The sequence below is a fragment of the Ictidomys tridecemlineatus genome, chromosome 7 (genome assembly GCF_052094955.1).
Source record: "Ictidomys tridecemlineatus isolate mIctTri1 chromosome 7, mIctTri1.hap1, whole genome shotgun sequence".
NCBI lineage: Eukaryota > Metazoa > Chordata > Mammalia > Rodentia > Sciuridae > Ictidomys > Ictidomys tridecemlineatus.
The window spans coordinates 188,180,905-188,201,370 of record NC_135483.1 but is presented as its reverse complement, the minus strand read 5'-3'; the positions used below and the strand labels follow the sequence as shown (position 1 = coordinate 188,201,370).

Below are 20,466 nucleotides of genomic sequence, written 5' to 3'. Positions count from 1 at the left end.
GCATCCTCTATTTTATTGATTGATTGATTGATTGATTGTAGAACTGGAGATTGAACTCAGGACCACTTGACTACTGCATCCCCAACCCTTTTGACACAGGGTCTCATCAGTTGCCCAGGCTGACCTTCAACTTGAAGTCCTCTAGCCTCAGCCTCCCAAGTAGCTGGGATCACAAGCCTGTGCTACCATGCCTGGCTCTTTTTATGTATTTTTAAATGTTTTATCAAAGCAAATCAACCAAAAGGGATAGCAATGCACACAGGGGAAGGCAACTCTTCCTCTCTCGTCTCTCTCCCTCCTCAGTCCCCATTCATCCCTTAGGGGAACCACCAGAGCATAGATTTTGTTGCTCGGTTCCAGAAACTCATTGCACATAAAAACAATGTCTGAGACACAGGCTTGGGGAGAAAGGAAGACTTTATTCAGTGGCCAAAGAATTGAGAAGTGGGAGTTTTGCTGGAAAATCACCTTCTCAACTCCAAGGGGTTGGGGAGTCACAAAAACAGGGTAAAAGCAAGGAAGGAGAGAGAGAGAGAGAGAGAGAGAGAGAGAGAGAGAGAGAGACTAATCAAGAGGTGGAATCTTCATGTCAACCCCAGGAATAGACAGAGATCTTCCTGGAGCTTGGATGCCACCTCATTTTGCTCCTCTCACGGTCTGGTGTTTTCTGATGTGGCAGCTGGTAGGTGTATCTTTAGCCCTGAAGGGGAGGAGAGAGGCTAGGCAGTTTGGGTCAAGTTAACCCCTACTGTAATTCTGGACAAAACATCTCTCAAATAGCCACCATGTCTACATGCAGAGTTGAGCAGAAATCTGGCCCAACAGTTAAGGCAGCCAAGGAAACATCCACAACTGAAGGCAGAGATGACAAGACTTTTGTCCTGTTCCAGTCCCTTGGGACATCCTCAGGCCCAAGTGACAAGTCAGTGCTTTCACCAAAAGCCTCTCTGAAAAGGAACCTAGGCAACCGTTATCATCCCAACCCACATGTCAGAAGTGTCATCTGTAGCAAAGCCAGTGCTGCGTGACCTCCAAAATTAGTGATTTTAAGTCAACTAAGAGCAAGTGAAGCTAGAGGGTTTATTTAGGTTTTCCCTCTGTGACACTTTGTCGTAAGGGTATCACCAGTCTGTGGTAAATACATGTAGGCCCTATTCTTTTTTTTATGCCTTTATTATATTTATTTTTATGTGTTGCTGAGGATCAAAGCCAGGGCCTCACATGTGCAAGGCAAGTGCTCTACCAGTAAGCCACAATCCCTGTCCCCCTATTTTATTTTATCTATCAATTTTTAATCCTATCCATTGATTTATAGCTAAAATAAGCATTTAGATAACTTAAATCACATGCTCCTAACAAAAACATGTCACTGTTTGGAGTTTCTGTTGAACGTGACTTGCCAAAGCATTTCCTATGTTCTCTATTTCTGTGTCCCAGACATTGTCTTTCCTCCCAATTTCTAAAGAAAGGATCCCAGACCCCTGCTTGCTCTTCCCATCTCTCCTCTCTTCTTACAGCTCTCAACAGTCTCTCCTGCTTTCACAATATCTGTGTTGACAGCATTTTACTCTTTTCTGTAGCTATTGAAAAGCCTTCCACGATTTGACAGAACAATTCCAAAAGTTCAATAAACAGGGTCTGCATCATGATCCGTTATAAATACTGACTCAGCCAAGTCTAGTAGGATCATATATCACACAATTTTTGTGTGTGTTTATCTCATCCATTCTTAAAACCCTTCTCTGTTTCTCAACAAAAACATTAGTTCTACTGCCCACTTCCAGCCTGCCTGGGCTCTCCTGACCCTGACAGGTTGTCCTGGACTCATCCTCTGGCTGGAGCTCTAAACAGAAGCCTTGGTGATGTGTGGGGGCTACTGGTGACTGCAGCATAGCATGAAGAATCCGTTTCTTATTTGACTGACCCAAGAAGTAAAGATGCAATTAAACGGTCACTATTTCCCTGAGTGATGATAAATAGAAGGTAAATTCTTCAAATCAATCAATCACTGAAGTGTGACCATCCCAACTTCTCCCAGCAGATGTCACTAGCAGCAAATAGCACAGGATCACTCTGGCCCAAGCAGCACCAGGAAGCTGAAACTGTTCAAAGATCCATTGAACTGATTTCAAAAATTCACGCTCCATTTATTATCACTTGGGGAAACAAGTGACCATTTATTAATGCTCATCATTTTAGATGACAACCTTAATCTTAAAACCTCACAGATTCAACTTTCGGGAGTAGCCAACAAAGAAAACAAGATTTACAACTTGAAAGAAATTAGATAAAGGAACTGAAAATATCATCCTTCAACCTAGTCAGAAAAAGAAGAAAGGCTTGGCAACCTTATAAAACTGGGTTCTTAACTACATTATCTAAACTCTCTGAGTTTCTGCTTTAGCCTTCAGCAGATGGAGACCGCACCCACTTGGTGAATTTTGCAAAAGATTAGAAACCAGGCCCACTGTGTCAAACTAGTCACTCCCTCAGGAACACCAGTGTCTGTTAAGTCAGAAGCTTAGGGACGGCCAGGGAATTTACATTTTTATTGAGCTGTCCCAGTGAATCTGATGCTAACAGTCATTCATTAGTCTTGGGCAAATGGCCTGCCTGAGAGAGAGTCAAAGGATGAAGCTGGCACACAAATGACTCAATGGGACAGTCACCCGAGAGTGGAGAAAGGCAGAGTGGAGGGAGCAGCTGCATCTGAGCGTGTGAGAGGCAGGGCCTGAGGCCCAGAAGCAACCCCAGCAGCTCTCGAGGTAGGCTGAAGACCAGCCTTGGCGGCTGGGGCAGAGACGTGAAGGGTCCTCCGAGGACTGCGAGATGTCAGCCCTTCTCCACCGCCTGACTCCAGCCTGTCTTCCTGGCAAGAATAAAGGTGTCTGACTCAGTTCTAAGCAGACCACCTTCCTGAAGCACCCGCTTAGGGTACAGTGTGAGTGGGGCAAGAATTCAGAAAATGCTGCTAGGGAGCCCCCCAAACACCACCCCCCGGGCTCAGGGATTAGCCACGGGCTCTCTCCAGGCCACTGCTCACAGCTTCATCTGTCAGGATCGGGCTCTGGACCCCAGGGCACCATTCACTTCCTACTTGTGAAGAGAAGTAAACAACTGTGGTGACAAAATGGGGAGAAGAAAAGGGGGGAAGGAAATAGAAGGAATTCAAACTGTGCTGAGCAATGACCATAAATCAGCCAGACACGTGCTAAGCTCAGTAGGTGTACATGTCTCATTTTGTCCTCGCAGAATTCCTATGAGGCCTCTATTACGACCCCTATAAAATGAGACAATTGGGATTCAGTAAATTTTCCATTCATTTTAAAGTATTTGTTAAGCCCTACTCTGCCCTGTTTGGCAAACAGCATTAGCAGATTCGATCCCTGATGTCATGGAGCTTACAGCCCCCATGGGGACCTGAGTTAATTCAATAAGTGCAATAATGAATGTACATGTCACCAACTAAGAAACAGACTCACTCAGAAGTTCACCTATGAGAAGACAAAGGAACCTGACCTTCCCTGGAGAGTTAGAGAAAATATCTCTGAGGAAACAACACCCAAGCTAAGCGCTAGAAGTTAAAAAGTAGGCAAGCAAGGCAGAAGGTGAGGGCAAAGGTCCCATTCTCTGTAAGAGCATGTGCAAAGGCCCTGTGAAAGAAGATAGCATGATGGGCTTGAGGAACTGAAAGGGAACCAATAGGGCAAACAGGAGAGAAAGAATGGCTCAGGATAACACTTCTGAGAGGGAGCACCATGGAAGAAGGCTGAGGTTGGGGGACCCCGAGCTCGTCTGAACATGCTGCACTTAAAATGCCCTTGAGCCTCCCCAGTGCAGATGCCACGTGGGCCTTAGGCCACAGGTCCCGGATGCTGAGACACAAGGCATCAGAGGTGGCAAGGCAGGCCAGGAACAGGCATGGAACTGCAGAGAGAGAAGGAACAAAGCGAGATGAGGAGAGAGTCCAGGAGGACGCTTGGCGGAGTTCCAATTTGGGCTCATTTAGAGAAGCAGGAACATGCACGGTGACCTCGGGAGGCTGGGGGAAGAGGAAGACAAAACGCACTCTGGCTGTGATATTGTCAAGGAAAAAGCTTATCTGAAGCAGGAAGGTGTGGCCGATAGTGTCAAATGACACTGAAAGCCAACTAGTCGCCTGCTGATGTGCTTTCATTGGATTTACAAATGAGCAAGTTAGTTTTGAAGAGGATCCTTTCGGAGGAGTTAAAAGAAGAGAGGGAGGGAAGGAGAGAGAGGTGGACAAGACTTGCTCCAGAGGTTGGTCTGCGATGAAGAAGGTGGAACTCGAATTGCCATGGAAGAGGGCCGCGGGGTCAAGAAAGGGTTTTCTAAAAATGGAAAATTTTGAATAAATTTTTAACAAGGAGGATTCAGGCAAGTAAAGAAAGCAAAAGATAAAGAAAGAACTGGGAAGGGGCACCAGGTCCTAATGAAGGGACTGGCCCTAGAGAGAAGGGGGAGCGAGGGACACGGAGCAGGGTGGGTGAGCAGGTAGTCATTTCATTAGATACTCCCCCCCCCCCAAATAAAAGACTCAGAAAACGCTTGTAGATGGAAAGCAGTTAGCCCAACTCATTCAGTGGAGAGTGACTCTCATTCTCAGCCTTGCTCTTCATTGATGCAATCCAGGTTCCCATGGTCTTTGCCACCTACTCTACTTAAGCAAGAGCTTAGTTGACATGAATTGGAACAGTATTTACTTTACCACAGGGAAGAGGATGCTCATCTAATCAGTTTAAAAAAAAAAAAAAAAGCTATCTTCATCTGGGTCCACCTTGTGCAAGAGCAGAGTGGGATTCAGCCAGCACCGTGCAATCCTCCTCCCCACGTCCTTCCCCCACCGAGAGCCAGAATTCCACCCAAGATTACATTCTTATATGAGCATCATCTTCCGAAGTCTAGCATTATATCGAGACTTCTTGCAAAGTAAAATTACTCAGGGCTACTTGACTGTCACTAACTAGTTAGTAAGTATAAATACATTTCTAGAAGTGCTTGCAGCTCTCACTGCAGGCAGGATGGACCCCTGCACAAGAATCCAGAAGTCAAGTAATTAACACATCATTTCTTTATCACATCACCATTTATTTTCAGGCGTTGTTTTACACACACACACACACACACACACACACACACACACACCCCTCCCTCCACTCCTACTCTCATGACTTCATGGTCATCAGGGGAGGAAACGGTCTTGTGATTCAAGGGCAGAAGATAAAATCTGGTGGCACTGAGCAGGGAGGGGAAGATGAGCCTTATGGTAAGCTGGCAAACTTCAAAACCTCTCTGAAAGGTCCCTGCTCTGCTACCAGATGGCAGTTCAAGTTACCATTACACCACCTCCTCCAGGGTCCTCTTCCTCTACTCCCTTCCCAGAAGAAACCCTGGACAACATTCGCTGGTCCCAAGTGGGTCTGTAAGGTTTCAGTCAGCAGGTGCTTCTATGAGATGGGGATATTAGAAAATAAAATGCAAAAATGGGAAAAAAACAGTATTCTCCACAGCGATTACCTTAACTACAGTCAAACCCACTGTAGGATTCTTTCTCAGAAAATCCTCTAGATAAATATAAATATCCATTATTGAGCAGTATTTAAATTTAAACTTCCTGAAGCTGGGAAGAATATTCTCTAACACAACTAGGGTATACAAAAATAAAATGTCATTAAATTTAGACAATTCCTAGAAAGGATGAGGTATTATACTTTTATTTTACTTTTAAACTGAGAAATGCAAATGGGATTTTTTTCTACAAATTTATATAATGTTCAATTAATCTGTGTACTATTAGACACTTTTTTTAACAATTTAAGCACATTTAACTAAAAGACACTTTTTTAACAATTTAAGCACATTTAACATTATTTATATAGAGTTACATACTTATCTACTCTTGGTTCTATTTCCTTGGAGACCTCTGACTAATTCAACATATAGTCTTATGTCATGTACCTTGATATCATTAGTTAATTAATACAAACATATGTTAATTGAGCACCTAAAAAATGAGAGGTATGTAGCAGGCATCAAGATGGATAAAGTTCCTTCTGTCCTGTCTTTTCTGTTTTAGAGGGAACAACTAACATTAGATAACAATTGTCACTATATAACAGCTAGTGATCATGCTAGGTAAGAAATAAAGAGTGTTAAAAAGGCCAGGTGCAGTAACACATGCCTATAATCCCAGTGACTGGGAGGCTGAGGCAGGAGGATCACCAGCCTCAGCAACTTAGTGAGATCCTGTCTAAAAATATAAAAAGTGTTGGGGATGTGGCTCAGTGATTAATTACCCCTAAATTCAATCCCCAGTACCAAAAAAAACCCCAAAAAGTGTCAAAAAGAAAGTCATTTTGGACAGCGGTCTGATAAGTAGCGTTTGAGCGCAGTCTGCAGGAAGTGATGGGACCCGGCCCACAGGCATCCTGAGCAAGTGTTCGTACAGGTGGAGGGCAAGACCCAAGGCCCTGCAGAGGAACGCACCTGCCTGCCTGGGAACTGTACCAAACCGTGGGCTGCAGTCAGGAGACAGGTGCTGTGGCTTCCTGCAGCCAATCTTTGATTCCTGAGAAAACAGTGAAGAATTATAACCCAAATAGGTGGGTCCTTTCCAGAAACCCCAGAGTCACTCTCCTGGCACGTGTGCTGTGTGCCACATCCTCTCCCAGTGGCTTCCAGTGTACAAATCCAGGCTCTGAGGTGCATCCCAGTAACGGAGCCTGTATAACTTGAACTCAGTGTTCCCCACCTCATTCAGTCTCAAGCCTTATCTCCTCTATGAAGAGAACTGAGGTCACTGAATGCACATTTAGACTCAAAGAGCAAATCCTCTCTCGAGACCCAAACTCTCTGAATAATGGGAAATAAAATCATACAAATCAAGAGCACCGGCTCGCCAGCTGGGTAGGGGTATGACTTTAAAATAAAGAGGAGAGACAGCAGATTTTAAACTTATTTTGAGCAGGAGGACTTTACTTACCTTTGATTTCCTACGTGGAACATGCCTTAACAAAACAGATACAACCGGTACACAGATCCAAGCCAGTGTCCGCTGGCCCAGCTGGAAACCCCTGGCTGATGGAGCGGGAGGTCAGGCCGCAGCCGATCCCGTATGCTGTAACACTGCCCTCTGCTGTCATCTTCCAGGGAAGCCATGTTGAAGGGCCTGCAGAACCTTCAAGCCCAAGCAGTGGCCCAAACTGCTAATTGCTAAAGTGAGGATCCAAAGTGAGGACCCCGAGGCTGCAGCATCCCCTGGGAACTGGTTAGAAGTGAAGATGCTTGGTCCCAAGTCCCATGGGGTAAGTGACTGAGGATGGGGACCCCCGTCGGTGTGGAAACAAGCCCTCCAGATGAGGAGCAAATTCGCACATGAGCTCCTCACCCAGGGGCAGTGGTAATAACTTCTGCGCCATTTTGCCTTCAGTGAAGGGGGTGGGGGTGGGGGAACAGGCTTGGCAGAGCCTGTCGGAAGCTCCAAAGTTCACAAATGCAATTTCTCTACTTGACAGGTGTTCAGCAGGTTTCAATCGGAGCTGTGTTTTCAGTCTCAGTATGAGTTTCGTCCTTTCCAACAATACCCACTGCCAATTTCTTTGGAACACTGCCACGAATAACAAAAGAAGGCTCTAGAAGAAACCCGGTGCTTTAGATTGAATCTGGAAGGTCTCCCTCAGGCCCATGTGTTGAAGGCTTGGTTCTCAGCCCAGGGCACTCCTGGAAGGTGGTGAAACTGAAGCAGAATGGCATGAGAGGCCGCTCTGAGATTGACAGCATCGTCCCCAGGCAGAGAGTAAAGGCTGAGGAGCTGCACCTCACCCGCTGGCCTGGGGGACACCAAGAAGGCCAGCTGCCTCGGCCTGTCCAGCCCAGCCAACTAGGCTGAGTATGCGTATTTCCTGCTCTATGTCCCATCTTGCCTCCTTTTCTCTTTTAAAACCTTTCCTCAAGCTCAGAGCCTTCAAAGATGGAACTTTTCAAACAAAAAGTTTATTCCCTCTTCCTTCAGATCTGACTTGGAACAAAACCTGTTTTCATACCAATGTGACTCTCTGGAGCAGCAAGCCGTGGAACGTAGCCTCTTCCCCCAGGAGCTGAGACTGCCACTCAGGAAAAACCTGTAAGAGGTGTGGCCTAGTGGGAGGTCTCCAGATCACTGGGGGCCACCTTTGAAGGGGACTGTGGGATTCCCACAGCCTCTACCACTGAGCCACATCTCCAGGCCTCATTGTTCCTTAAAAGAAAATTTCTATGCTGATAACGCCAATTGCAAACAACAGGTTTCGCATTGAGAAGAAGTAGAAGCAAACACCCTGTTCAGGCAGCCGGCATTTAACACTGAGACAGGATGTTCCCTCCAGCCCGAATCTTGGTTCTGGCCAAGCCATGCCACTGTTCTGCTCATGACCAAGGAGACTGGATAAAATGAGTCAGAGCAAATCTGTCACAACTACCCAAAATACAGCCTCCTTCCCTCCCTGCATCCTTCCTCCTTCCTCAAAGGCTGCCTGAGCGCCACGGGTGATGAGACTCTGTTGGCCAACAGCAAGGATCTGCCACATATGCCCCAGCAGCATCAACCGCCCATGCCAGAGACATCTTCATTGCCACCATGATGCACTGTTCCCCAACCTGAAAACTTGACAAAGGGAAGCCGAAGCCATGAACACGGGTGTCCTCGAGAAATCAAAATTAACTAAATTTACAAATACAGTAATGACTAAGCTATAAAGGGATTAACAATATTTATTTGAAAATTATAATTTTCTTAAAAAAGATGGGACACCTGCAAGGGTTACACACCCCCTTATCCACTCTATCCATTTCCTATAACGTTCAGTTTTTAAAACTTACATTGCAGTCTCTTAGGAGGACATCTCAGTTTTCAAACGCATACGTAGGGAATTGGCTCATGCCCATTACCTGGCTAAAGATATTTATGGGCAGCTACGAAAATAAACTGGAAGATTTCACCTCACATGTAAATAAAATTTCATCTGTCCCATTTCTTTTTTACAACAATGGAAATATAGAAAGAGAAAACCAGGACAAAGCAGATTTAAGTGAGAAATAATGTTTTTTCAGTGCTGAAGATGGAGGCAAGCCCTCCCCAGCCCTATTGTGTTTCTTGGGCAATTAATTGATCACGTATTTTGTACAAATGATACAAATTCAAATCAGGTGCACTGTAATCTGTATTAGTGCCTATAGTTGCTGTGATTAAGTACCACAAACTATGCATATTAAAACAACAAAAATCTATTGTGTCATAAATCTAATGACTGAAAGCCCTAAGTAAGACGTAGACAGGGCCATGTGCCCTCTGAAACCTGACGGGGGATCCTTCCTTGCATCTTCCCGGCTTCAGTGTTGGCCGTAGTCCTCAGCGTTCCTGTCCTGTAGGTGTATCACGCCACTCTATTCTCTGCCCCTGGCTGTCTTCTCGCTTTGTACGTCTCTGTGTTTCTTCTTCATTTCTTACAGGGACACCAGCTATTGATTAGGACCCACCCTACTCCAGCACGACTCCATCTTAACTAATGACATCTGCAAGGCCTCTGTTTTCAGGAAGGTCACATCTGACTTACTGGGGGTTAGGACTTAAACATGTCTTTCTGGGGGACACAGTCAACTCTAGCCCCCCAAAATCATGTCCTCTCAATGTGCAAAGTACATGCATCTCATCCCCACACCCTCAAAACTCTTAACTATCCTCCCATCAAATACAAGTCAAAAATGCCATCTAAATATCATCACCTCAAAGTCACAAATTTCATCGTCCAAAGCAGTTATGGATAAGGCTTGGAGCATGATTCATTCTGGGCCAAAATTTCTCTCCAAATGTGGACTTCTGGAATCAGAAACAGTTATGTGCTTACCAAATACAATATTCTAGGCATAGGATAGATATTTTCCTTCCAAAAAGGAGAATCTGGGAAGAGAAAAGAGGTCATGAATTCCAGCCAAATCCAAAACCTAGGAGGGAAAATCCCATTTGATTTCAAGGCTTGAGAACAGTGCTCTAAGCTCTGGTGCTTCTTTCTCTGAGCCCAAGGGGCAGCAGTCCCACCCAGTTGGACCACTGGGGCAGTGGGCCTGCATGAGGAGGTCCTGTTGACCCAGACCTCTGCACTCAAGGCTCTGGTCTTTAAGTTATTCTTCATTAATTTTGTTCTGAGCCTTTCAGTCCAGACTGGAAATGTTGCTGCTACAGAACTCAAAAACCTTGCCAGCCTCCCTTGCAATCAAAGGGATCCAAGACACCAGACCAGAGGATCATCCACAGATCTTTCCTGAACAACTGCCTCTCACTTCCTGGCTTCAGCTGAGACCTCTGAGTAGATCCATGAGTCACACACCTCATTTATTTAGCAAACAGTCGTCAAGCCACACTCTTGGCTGTGTCTGTAGTGCACTGTCTAGAGAGGCTAAGAACTCTCCAAGTTGACAGGTGCCAACTCCTTTCTGTGTAGCAGTGCCTGCTTCAATTTCTTTCTCTCTTCTCACATTTTACTATAAACAGCAAGGAGAAATCAGGCTGCACCTTCCACATCGTACTTGGAAATCTCCACATACCCAAGTTCATTGTCAGTTGCAAGCTCTACTTTCTTTCTAATGGCACAACCCAAGTCACTCCAGTTCTCTGCTACTTTATAACAATGTCACTTTTCCTTTAGTGTCCAATAACATGTTCTTCCTCCCATCTGAGACTTCACCAGAAGCACCGTGACGTTCATAAGTCTAGCAACATCCTGTACATGGAGATGCAAGGATTCTCTAAAAGACAATGGAAGATCTCTCTGTATCTCTCCTCACCTCTTTCTGAGCCCTTCCCAGAACTACCTTTAATGACTGCATTTATACCAACAGTCTCTTAAGGTTATCTAGGCTCTTTCTCTCCAAGGCTTCAAAATACTTCCAGCCTCCACCCATGACACAGCCCCAAAAGCCACTTATGTAATTATTACAGCAGTATCCTGCCTGCTTTCCAAAATTGATATCAAATAATTCATCAGCCCCTGATGGTCCTGGTGCTAGTTCATGGCATCTAAATAGCAAAATCAGTGATTTGACCATTGAAAATGAACTAGGAGAAAATCTGCCCCATCAGCATTAAAAATGATGCATTCACACTGCCAGTAAGAAAGGGCAGACCAGTGTTCCGATGGGAGCTGTGTCGAATGGGATGCTGATTTAAGAGATCTGGATAAAAATACCTTCAATGCTGAGTCATGACGAGCTGGAATATAGAGATCATTTTCTTGCAACTCTTTCAAAAGCACAGAGTAAATGTTCACTGAGCTACACTATGGAGAAGAATGTAAATGCATTGGATAAAATATCTGAATAGGGAAATATGCATGTGGACAGAATTTTCTGTATTTTGAGCAGAAATAAACTAAACTGCTCAGGTGTTGCCTGGAGTGGACAACTGTGCATCTTGGACAAAAGGAAAGATAAGGATGATTTATGAGTTTTCTTACATAAGTTAGTAGTGATAAAGTACCTTCAAACAATGTAATTCCTTAATCAAACAGCTCTTTTTGCTAACTTAGTTAAAAATAAATTCAGTTTTTCATCAGTCTCTTTTCTTACAACCTTGAAACTGATTACACTTTTTTTTTTTTTTTTTTTTTGTGTTGGTGGTGGTGGTACTGGGATAGAACCCAGGTCTCTACACATGCCAGTCTACACCCCCAGCCCCTGATTACATAGTTTATACAGATGATCAACAATTCAAATTAGCTGGGTCTGCCATTACAAATTTTTATATTGTTAGCAATTCACTGGTCCTTGTAACTTTATGGTCAGCTGGCCTAGACCAGATTCTTGGAGGAAAAAGAGTACTTATTGTATCAGATACTGTCCTGAGTCCTCTCCTATTGATTCCCTATTTAGAGAAAATCAGTAATTGATCTCATTTACTCCTCACAAATGTTAATGTGGGTAGTTTTTATTTTCTTTTAATCAGTGGGCCTTGGAAACATTTAGGAATTCGAATAATGTCAGACAGCTAGGATCAAATAAAACAGAAATATAGTCATACCTACATATATATGGTGACCCACCTTACAGAAATAGCTGGATTGCATATGAAATCCCCTCCTGCTGGGGAGTAAGCCACCTCTGAGCACCCAGAGGCTACAGGACACCCTGTCTGAAACAATGCTAGCCTAACCCAATACCCTGGACCAGAAGTCCACTGCTTTCAAAGGACCCCTCTTCCATAGGAAGCCTAGGAATTTACATTTTAACATCATTAGAAGTAACCAGATCATTTGTTGGGTAACATTTTAACTGGTTTTCAATGACCTTTGAAGCATCAGATTAAATATTAACTAACAAAAAAGCAGCTACCTGATTAAAAGTTATGCCACTTACCTGGGATTAAAAATCCAGTATTTGAATTTTTTCACAGCTCACTCTTCATCATTAATTTTAGAAAGAGAAAAAAAAATGCCTTGGAATTAGAAGAAAGAACCCTAAGGAAGGACACTTTGAACTTTTCATGTCCAGTTTTTTTGCTCCATTCAATTTCAGATAGACCACATAATCAAAGAATATTATACGCTTTATGTTTTCAAAGTTCTTCCTAGGTAGTCATTAGTTTTCTATAGACCACAAAGAAAGCCCTTCAATTGAGAGGGGCTGCATAGGCAGAACACTGACAGATAAAATAAAAATCCACTGACTTCTGACAATAAGTGAAGACACCAGCAGGGGGCGAACTTGTTGCCCATCCTAAACTGAATAGTGGAAATTCCCCATTTAGAGAGAATCAGCCCTCTCCCTGCATGGTCACTTGTTATGTAGTCTTTCCATTGTGGTCTTGATGAATTCCCTAATCTACTCAAACCCACCAATTCAACCATTTTTGAGTTGGACATTCTGCATTTTCAAACAGGCTGCCTCATGAGGTTGGAACCAGTAGTTATTCTTAACATAAAAGCCTGAAGCTAGTCTCCCTGGCGTCAGAAATGGTGAGTGATATTCTGTCCATGCCCCTTGGGTACTTTTGCTGGGTCAGACACTGTGTTAAACCCTGGTGACAAAGCTGATCCCAGCTCTCGGGTAGCTGAATGTTCATTTTTGAGTTTAATTCTTAGAAAAAGTGATACCTATGCTGGTTTATAAATCTTTTATACCCCAATGATATTGGCAAAATTATATTGTGTGTATGTACAAATATATAACAACAAATCCCACCATTATGTACAACTATAATGCACCAATAAGTAATGGGAAAAAAATCTTTACTTCCCAAGGGCTGCTTAATTCTCTGCATTTAAATGTTCATTAAAATTAGTCTCCACTTAGCAATACTGACATGTTAAGGAGCTCATGAAGGAGATGAGAGATAGATGCTTAATAAGTGTTTGTTGGTGGATATCTTTCCTGTCTAAAGCTACCAGTCGTACCTTCTCACCTTCCACTGCCTCAGGAAAAATCCCCTGATTTTTGAAACTAAAAGACTAATGGAGGATTTGACTGAGTGACGTGGGCCATATTGTAGGTTTTCATCAGTGACACCATGGTTCCAGTTGAAATGAAACTGAATCTCTTCCTACAGTGTTTTTGGGCACTCATTACTTTTCTCGTTATGACAAGAAACCAAAAGCAAAGGTTCAAGTTCGTTTCTTGACCTGTGTCATATTTTCATGGTCACGGGGGTGTTTTTTTTTTTCATTTTTGATAGTACGAGAGGAACATGAAGAATAAAATGCATGTTTTATGAAAAGAAATCAATTGAATTGATGACCAGTCTTCCAACTTGCTTTTAAAATTTTTGTGACAGTTTAAAGAAGCATGACTTGTTGCCAAACTTCACCAAATCATTCCTGGCTTTATCCTATAGTAATTCTCTGCCTATCTGGGTTTTTTTCTCAATGATGAAACCATCAGAGCCATTTATCATAGTTTATTTAACAGGACTTGACAAAAATATGAGCCTCAGTGTGCTAAGTTAATTAGTTACAACTATGTCCAGCACTTTGGGTAAGAGCAAAATAGCAACACTTCTTATGATCTCAGATGTCAACTTTGTTAAGATGAGCATCAACATGTCTGTGTATCAGTTATGTAAAAATAAAAGTTCGAGTTACAACAAAATTAGAGTAGGTGAAAAAAAAAACTTATTTTATCTTCTGGCTATGCAAAAACAAACCTCCAGGACTTTTTTGCTTATTATCATTAAACTAACACCACCACGCCATCCCGGCTTAGGAATGTAGGACTTAGAGGATAATAGAAGATTTGGGGTGGAGGAGGGACAAGGGGCAAGTTACCAAAAGTCATGTGAAAAGGCCTCTGAAAATTTCCCCCTCTTTATGTATAAATATCAGGCTGCTTTTAAATTTCACTCAGGTCAAAGGATCTAGTCTTAAGAAGCCTCAAGTCCCGTGGTTCTTAAAGTGTGGCCCCCAGACCCTGCATCAGCATAACCTGGAAACTGGTTAAGATGCAAATTCTCAGACCCAGTCCTATTTTCTGTTTTTTAACAAACCTTCAGGGTGAATCTGACATATGCTAATTTGAGAAGCACTGGTTTAAGCTGTTGAGCAATGATGAGATCAAAGAAGAAACTGCGTTGGTTCATTTTCTTCAGGAAAATAATTTGCTAACCTCCATTTTATAGCCTGGTTATTTAGCCAACGGTAATTGGTAAGATCACAACTTTCTCTTCTTTGGCTTCTCTTTCCTCGCCTCCATCCACACCAAGGGAACTGCTCTCCTCTCAGTAAACATGAGTGCATGCCAATCTTGGCTGCCATTAGGCACAAACTGCTTTAGCTGGAAGATTCACTGGGCTGGACCTAGACTCCAGGGACTCAATAAAGCTGCGCTGGAATGAGACCTTTCCCAGATTAGTAGCCATTTCTAAAATCAAGGAGGAAAGTTCTCCAAACTACAGGAGCACTTGGGTAAAGGTCGACCTGGAACCTCAAGGTCCCAGATTAGGTCAAATTACATTCTCTGGCTCAGAAAATCAGTGGGTTGAAAATTCAAAGAGAAGAGAGATTTGAGAGGGACTATCCTGCCTCCTTTATGTCATCTTCCATCCATGCATCATTTCCGTACTACTGCCTCGTTCAGATAATTTGCTAATGCTACCTGTATTCCGTGAGAACGTTGGCGGGAGCAAGGGAGCTAAGTAGTTTCTCGTGGTTCCTCCAGAGCAGCCTAAGAAGCCCAGCCAAGAATGGGGAAACACAGAGGAGTGATTCAAACATGCTTCTTTATCTGACTTTCAACCTCAAACCAGTCATTTGTACCATATTTAACTGATGGTCCCGATGGTATCTCAATGGAAGGCTCATTCAAGCACCAATGTGGATCAAAGGTGATGGTGATCAAGCTCTTCCAGTACCGAGTCACCTTTTTTGACCTTTTGATTCTGACTTTGAAGAGGAGTAAGCTATTTTGCTAAGTACCCACAAGCCCAGAACCTCAGCAGTCCTGCATTGCCCTGGATAGTCAAAGTGTAAAAAGATTAACTTGTGCGTTCTGGACAATTTCCCCAACCTCAGTAGCTTATGCAGATCAAATTACATTTTTAAAAAGTTAACAGCAGGTGACTCATCTGAGAGCATGGAAAAACAAGCTCCTTTTCAACATTGGTAGAAAGAGTGAGAAAAAGGCACCGCAGAGACAGAGGCCAAGGATCTTCTCCCCTGCCTCCTCCTCCTCTTTTTCCTCCTCCTCCTCCCCCTCCACCTTCCTGGAGGTATAAAGCCACCAGTTACAAATATCTGTCATTTTCCAACTTGTTTCCTTGAATTTGGGTTTTGTGTTGCTTTTCAACATATTGTCAGAACTTCTTGTAAAGTATGAAATCGGACCCACTTTGGCAGAGGCCAAGCAATGAGTCCAGGGATTGATGCCCGTCATCTTAACCATGTCTGTGTCAGAGACCCACAGTTCAGTTCACTTCCTGGTAGTTCTGCCCTCGCGCTCTCCACGTTTAATTTTGCAGACCACAAAAGACAACTAACTTTCCACTTTGGCCCTACTCTTACCTGGTGCTGCTGCTCCCCGTGTTTGTCCTCACTGATTACGTCCGCTACAAGCCGGTCATCGTCTTACAGGGGATAAGCTTCATCGTCACCTGGCTGCTGCTCCTGTTTGGCCAAGGAGTGAAGATCATGCAGCTGGTTGAATTTGTCTATGGTCTGGTGTCGGCCACCGAGGTGGCCTACTACGCCTACATCTACAGTGTGGTCAGACCAGAGCACTACCAGAAGGTGAGCGGCTACTGTCGGAGTGTCACGCTGGTGGCCTACACAGCGGCCTCGGTGCTGGCCCAGCTCCTGGTTTCCCTGGCAAACGTGTCCTACTTCCACCTCCACGTCATCTCCTTGGCCTCTGTCTCTGTGGCTTTCTTCTTCTCCCTCTTTCTGCCAATGCCCAAGAAGAGCATGTTTTTCCATGCAAAACCCAGCAAACAAGCTTCTCAGAAGACACCAGGACAGACTGCCGTCCCAGAGGAAGCCCTTAGAGGTGATGAAGCAGCCCACCAAGAAGCAGGCAGCCTTCCCAGGCCTGGGGAGGAGAGCCAGGCCAGCAGCCCCAAGCCCAAACATGAGGCTTGGAGGAGCTGCGTGCAGTGGTTCCAGGATCTGCGGGAGTGCTACTCCTCAAAGCGTCTTTTCTACTGGTCCCTGTGGTGGGCTCTTTCCACAGCGGGTTTTAACCAGGTTTTGAACTATGTGCAGATCCTGTGGGATGACAAGGCCCCGTCCCAAGATTTTTCAATCTATAATGGAGCAGTAGAAGCCCTTGAAACCTTGGGGAGTTGGTATGCAAGACTTTATCTTATCCATGTGAAGAAAATGTGCATATTCTATGTAGCTGAGATACTCCATGGTTAAAAAAAAAAAAAAAAAAAAACAGGTTAGGCTGTTTGGAAATAACTATAATGAGTGCATTTCAGTGATGTGGAGCCCTGAGGAAACAAAGCTCATGAGACCTCCGATTACAAGACCTAAGGTTAGGAAGAGTATACAGCATGTGGTTAATGTGACATATTTGCTATTTATACCAAAGAGGACTACTGAATCAATGGGAAAAAACACTGTCTCAAGTTTTATCCATGTTCTATCACTTCCCAAGTGGGGAAGTCAATTAAAACTCCAGTTTAATCCACTCTGTTCTCTCAAAAGGCCAGAACCATACTGGCTAGCTTCCTTCATAAGATTACTTTTAAGACCAAAAGGGATGTTCATGTAAAGGTAATTGTATATTGTAAGGTCGGTCTTAAGTAAAAAACAGAGTTTTTGTTCATTTTTAATACAAAATGAATTATTAAGCATTCGAACTGTAATCTTGGATAACACCGTGGTAATGATTTCAACACTGAATACTAGATTGTTTGGAAAAAAAATAAAAATTCAAAAGAGGCAGCTAATGTCATGAAAGACTGTTGAAGCTCTACCTTTCCCTAAAGACATCAGTGACAAGGTAGCATCCTACTGACCAAATGTGGCCTGTCTTTGGACAACTGGAGATTTCCGATTGAACCATCAAGACCCTTTCCTTTCTCTAGTCTTTCACTAACTCTAGTCTTTAGCTGTCATTTGCAAGCTGTGGACGTGAGGTGGGCAAACTGAGCCATGGCACACACGACAGTGTACAGTGCACGCTGTAGAAAAACAGCAGCAATATGTGACAAGAATTGTGAAAAATAATAATAAACAGAAAAAAGGTTTGTGGCTTATAGTCCAAAGTGATAGGGGACGGAGAGAGGTGAACAGAAGGTTAAGGGAATATTTCTGCAACTGGGCTCACTGTGCTGACCCCTACATGCTTTCTTTTCTAAGAAGCAATTTGAGCAGTCTTGCCTGGCTTAAGTGGACACGATAGGTCACATTCCTCAGCAAACTACCTGTTATCTACAAGAGAAATGCAGGCCCCAAATAATGTCGATAAAAGAAACCCAAGTTGCCCTGAAGGGGGAGACTTTGTGACCCTTTTCATAGACCAGATCCCAAGACTCGGGGAGATAAGGATAATTCCTCCTAACCAAAAAATCTGTCAGAATTTGTAGTAAAGAATCCAATTAGAACCAGTCAGCACGGACCAAAATAACCTAGGGTTGCCATGGCAGTGGGACTTGGAAGTGTGATGTCATCTTGCTGCCAGTCAAATCTCAAGAGGTGGACCTAGGTGGGACTCTCTGGAAATTTCTCTGGGATCCTTAATAAAACTGGGGTGCAGGAGAGGCACACTGTCCCTCTCCTTTCTGAGAGGACCCACTCTTTCCCTCGAGAGTGTCCCTTTTCTTTTTTCCTGTCCTTTCAATAGGCTCAGTTCTATCACTCTGAGCAACATGTCTGAAATCTTTCCGATTCAGGGTTGGCAGTGGGGAGGGGGATCTTTGAACTGCCTCAGTTTCCTGGAAGGGCCCAGGTCTGTAACAAAAGCATAAATTGGCCCTGTACCGATTATAGATCGTGAACAGTGGGGTTGCTGACCAAGGTCTTATTTCCTTACTTTTTTCCTTCCCTCCTTTTTTCTGTTTTGGAGGATCTAATCCAGGACCTTGCACATGCTAGGCAAGTGCTTTACCACTGAGCAGTACTCCCAATCTGACCAATATTTAAATCAAAGAGTCAGGTAAGACTGTGTAAGATGGGGTGGGTGGGTGAGGGGGTAATGTAAGGATCATATCAGCTCACAAGGATACATTCTATTTAGTGAAAATTCTGTTCACATCCAAATACATGTGATAGTCAGTATATTATAAATTTTCTCCTCCAAGATATAGCCAAAGATATTTGGCTAACATATTTCAAAGAATTTCAAATCAATAACTTTAATAATGATGTTGCTTCTTTCCTTAACAGTATATATGTTGCCTTCCGATTTATCTGCAAGAATAACAGTGAATTCTGAAACTTTCCCTCCCATCTCCATAGCCAGGCTGTTTGGCTGTGCTGCATGGTTTTCTGTCTGGCCTTATGCATATTATTTCACTATTGTTGGTAAGAACCAGGGACAAGCCTCCTCCTAAGAAGTAGTAATAATTGATTGTGGTGATAGTGACAACAGAAGACCAGGAGCACACCAGGTGGGGCGGGGCCAGGCAAGGTGTGCGGTGGCAGGTGAGGCAGCCCCTCGTGGTGGGTAGGAGCCTGTGCCAAGAATTCACTTCACTGCTTTCCCTGGAGTTGGTTGGTGTCTGCTTCATCCTTATTCAATTAGAGATGGATTTCTGAGGTTGCATTTTACCCAGTAGGAAAAAGGCAGGAAGATTGGGTGGCCTGGGAAGGCCCTGAGAATCTCGCTGGTGCTTGAGGGTTTTCAGATCCAGTATCCAACTTCATACCCTCTCCTGAACTTTCTGCTTGGTCAAAAGGTCCCTCCAGCTAAGAAGCCATGGTACTTGGGGTTTTTAGATTGTCCCTTCCCGGCTTATGTTTTGTCATGATTGAAACACTTTTCCAAAGAAAGGAGATGCAGGAAGGACAGGCAAAGTGTCCCAGGCACCAGTGCTCCAGGGGGTGCTAATGCAAGTCCTACTGGCCTATGATAAGAAGGGCAGAGCCCAGAGAGGTCTTTGAAGTTACCCCAACAATGCACATGTATTTTCCTGACATAACAAAGCTCTCACATCAAATGAGACTTTGAAGATATTTATTCTGAACTTGGGTGGTTCCACACCTGCCTAGGTATTAGAAATTTCAGGATCCGTTGTTAATAGTCTCCTTTTCCTTTCTGAAAGTTCCCATTTGACTTCTAGAAACCTTCTTTAAGATTTGATCTTATTAAGTTTATTTCCACTGTAAATACTTGCTCCTGGGGAGAAGTGGGGGTAGATTCGCCCCCAGTCCTGTGACACACTCTTACTTGAGATATGTATAGAAAAGGTAAAAATTCCAGCAAAGTCAGTGCCTAAAACTCTTTAAAATTAAATGATTTTTAGTACCTTGTAGTAGCAAGGACCCAGTGTCAAAATTTTAAGCAAAACCACATATTCGGGTTGCTAAAAGGCAACCGTGTCTTTAAGAAAGAAGGCTGGAAATGGTATGAAATCTGACAGCTGTCTGCTCGGCTCTGCACATTGTAGGAACACACCATAAGACATCTATTTAATGTACATTTGAAGATGAGTTTCTCCTGGGATGGGTCCATAGCCACATGGGCTCCCCAACACACGATCAGTTAGGTCAGAGCTTGGGTCAGTGTTTCCATCCACAGCATGTTGATGTTTGGAGTTGAATAATCCTTTGCTGGGGTGGAGGGGCTGTCCCACACATTGTAAGATGTGTGGCCACATCATCAGCCTCTGAATCCTAGATGCAGGATGCTCCTCATCATGACAACCAAATACATCTTCACATATAGCCGTCTAGGCCCCAGAAAGAAAAGTACTCCTAGTTAAGAAGGGCTGACTAGAGACAGAGTTAGGTTAGGGTTAGAGCCAGCAGCCCCTCATAACTCTTC

The 20,466-nt window shown here is 43.8% G+C and overlaps 1 protein-coding gene and 2 long non-coding RNA genes across 6 annotated transcripts in view; 2 read left to right on the top strand and 1 right to left on the bottom strand.

The window, feature by feature from the left end:
- Positions 1-399: 399 nt before the first annotated feature.
- On the bottom strand, positions 400-8,830 carry LOC144365650 (uncharacterized). Of its 3 annotated transcripts, none has more exons than XR_013424349.1 (3): positions 7,004-8,830; positions 5,357-6,589; positions 400-700 (listed from the first exon to the last, which is right to left on the bottom strand). It is a non-coding gene; the product is annotated as an uncharacterized LOC144365650 (long non-coding RNA). The 3 variants fall into 3 exon arrangements; XR_013424348.1 differs by having other exon boundaries at positions 400-5,468; positions 6,508-6,589; XR_013424347.1 differs by having other exon boundaries at positions 400-6,589.
- Positions 6,908-9,285, top strand: LOC144365651 (uncharacterized). The gene is made up of 2 exons (XR_013424350.1): positions 6,908-7,325; positions 7,536-9,285. It is a non-coding gene; the product is annotated as an uncharacterized LOC144365651 (long non-coding RNA).
- A 3,517-nt stretch (positions 9,286-12,802) lies between these two features.
- The window catches only part of LOC101978683 (thiamine transporter 2), a 32,600-nt gene continuing 24,936 nt past the window's right edge, over positions 12,803-20,466 (top strand). The window contains exons 1-2 of one of the 2 annotated variants that reach the window (XM_078018141.1): positions 12,803-13,004; positions 14,534-17,166. In XM_078018141.1, coding sequence (XP_077874267.1) covers positions 16,167-16,892 — 726 coding nt within the window. In that variant the 5' untranslated portion in view covers positions 12,803-13,004; positions 14,534-16,166 and the 3' untranslated portion in view covers positions 16,893-17,166. Of the gene's footprint in view, positions 13,005-14,533; positions 17,167-20,466 lie in introns of those variants that run through there. The other variant, XR_013424345.1, reaches the window with a different exon arrangement.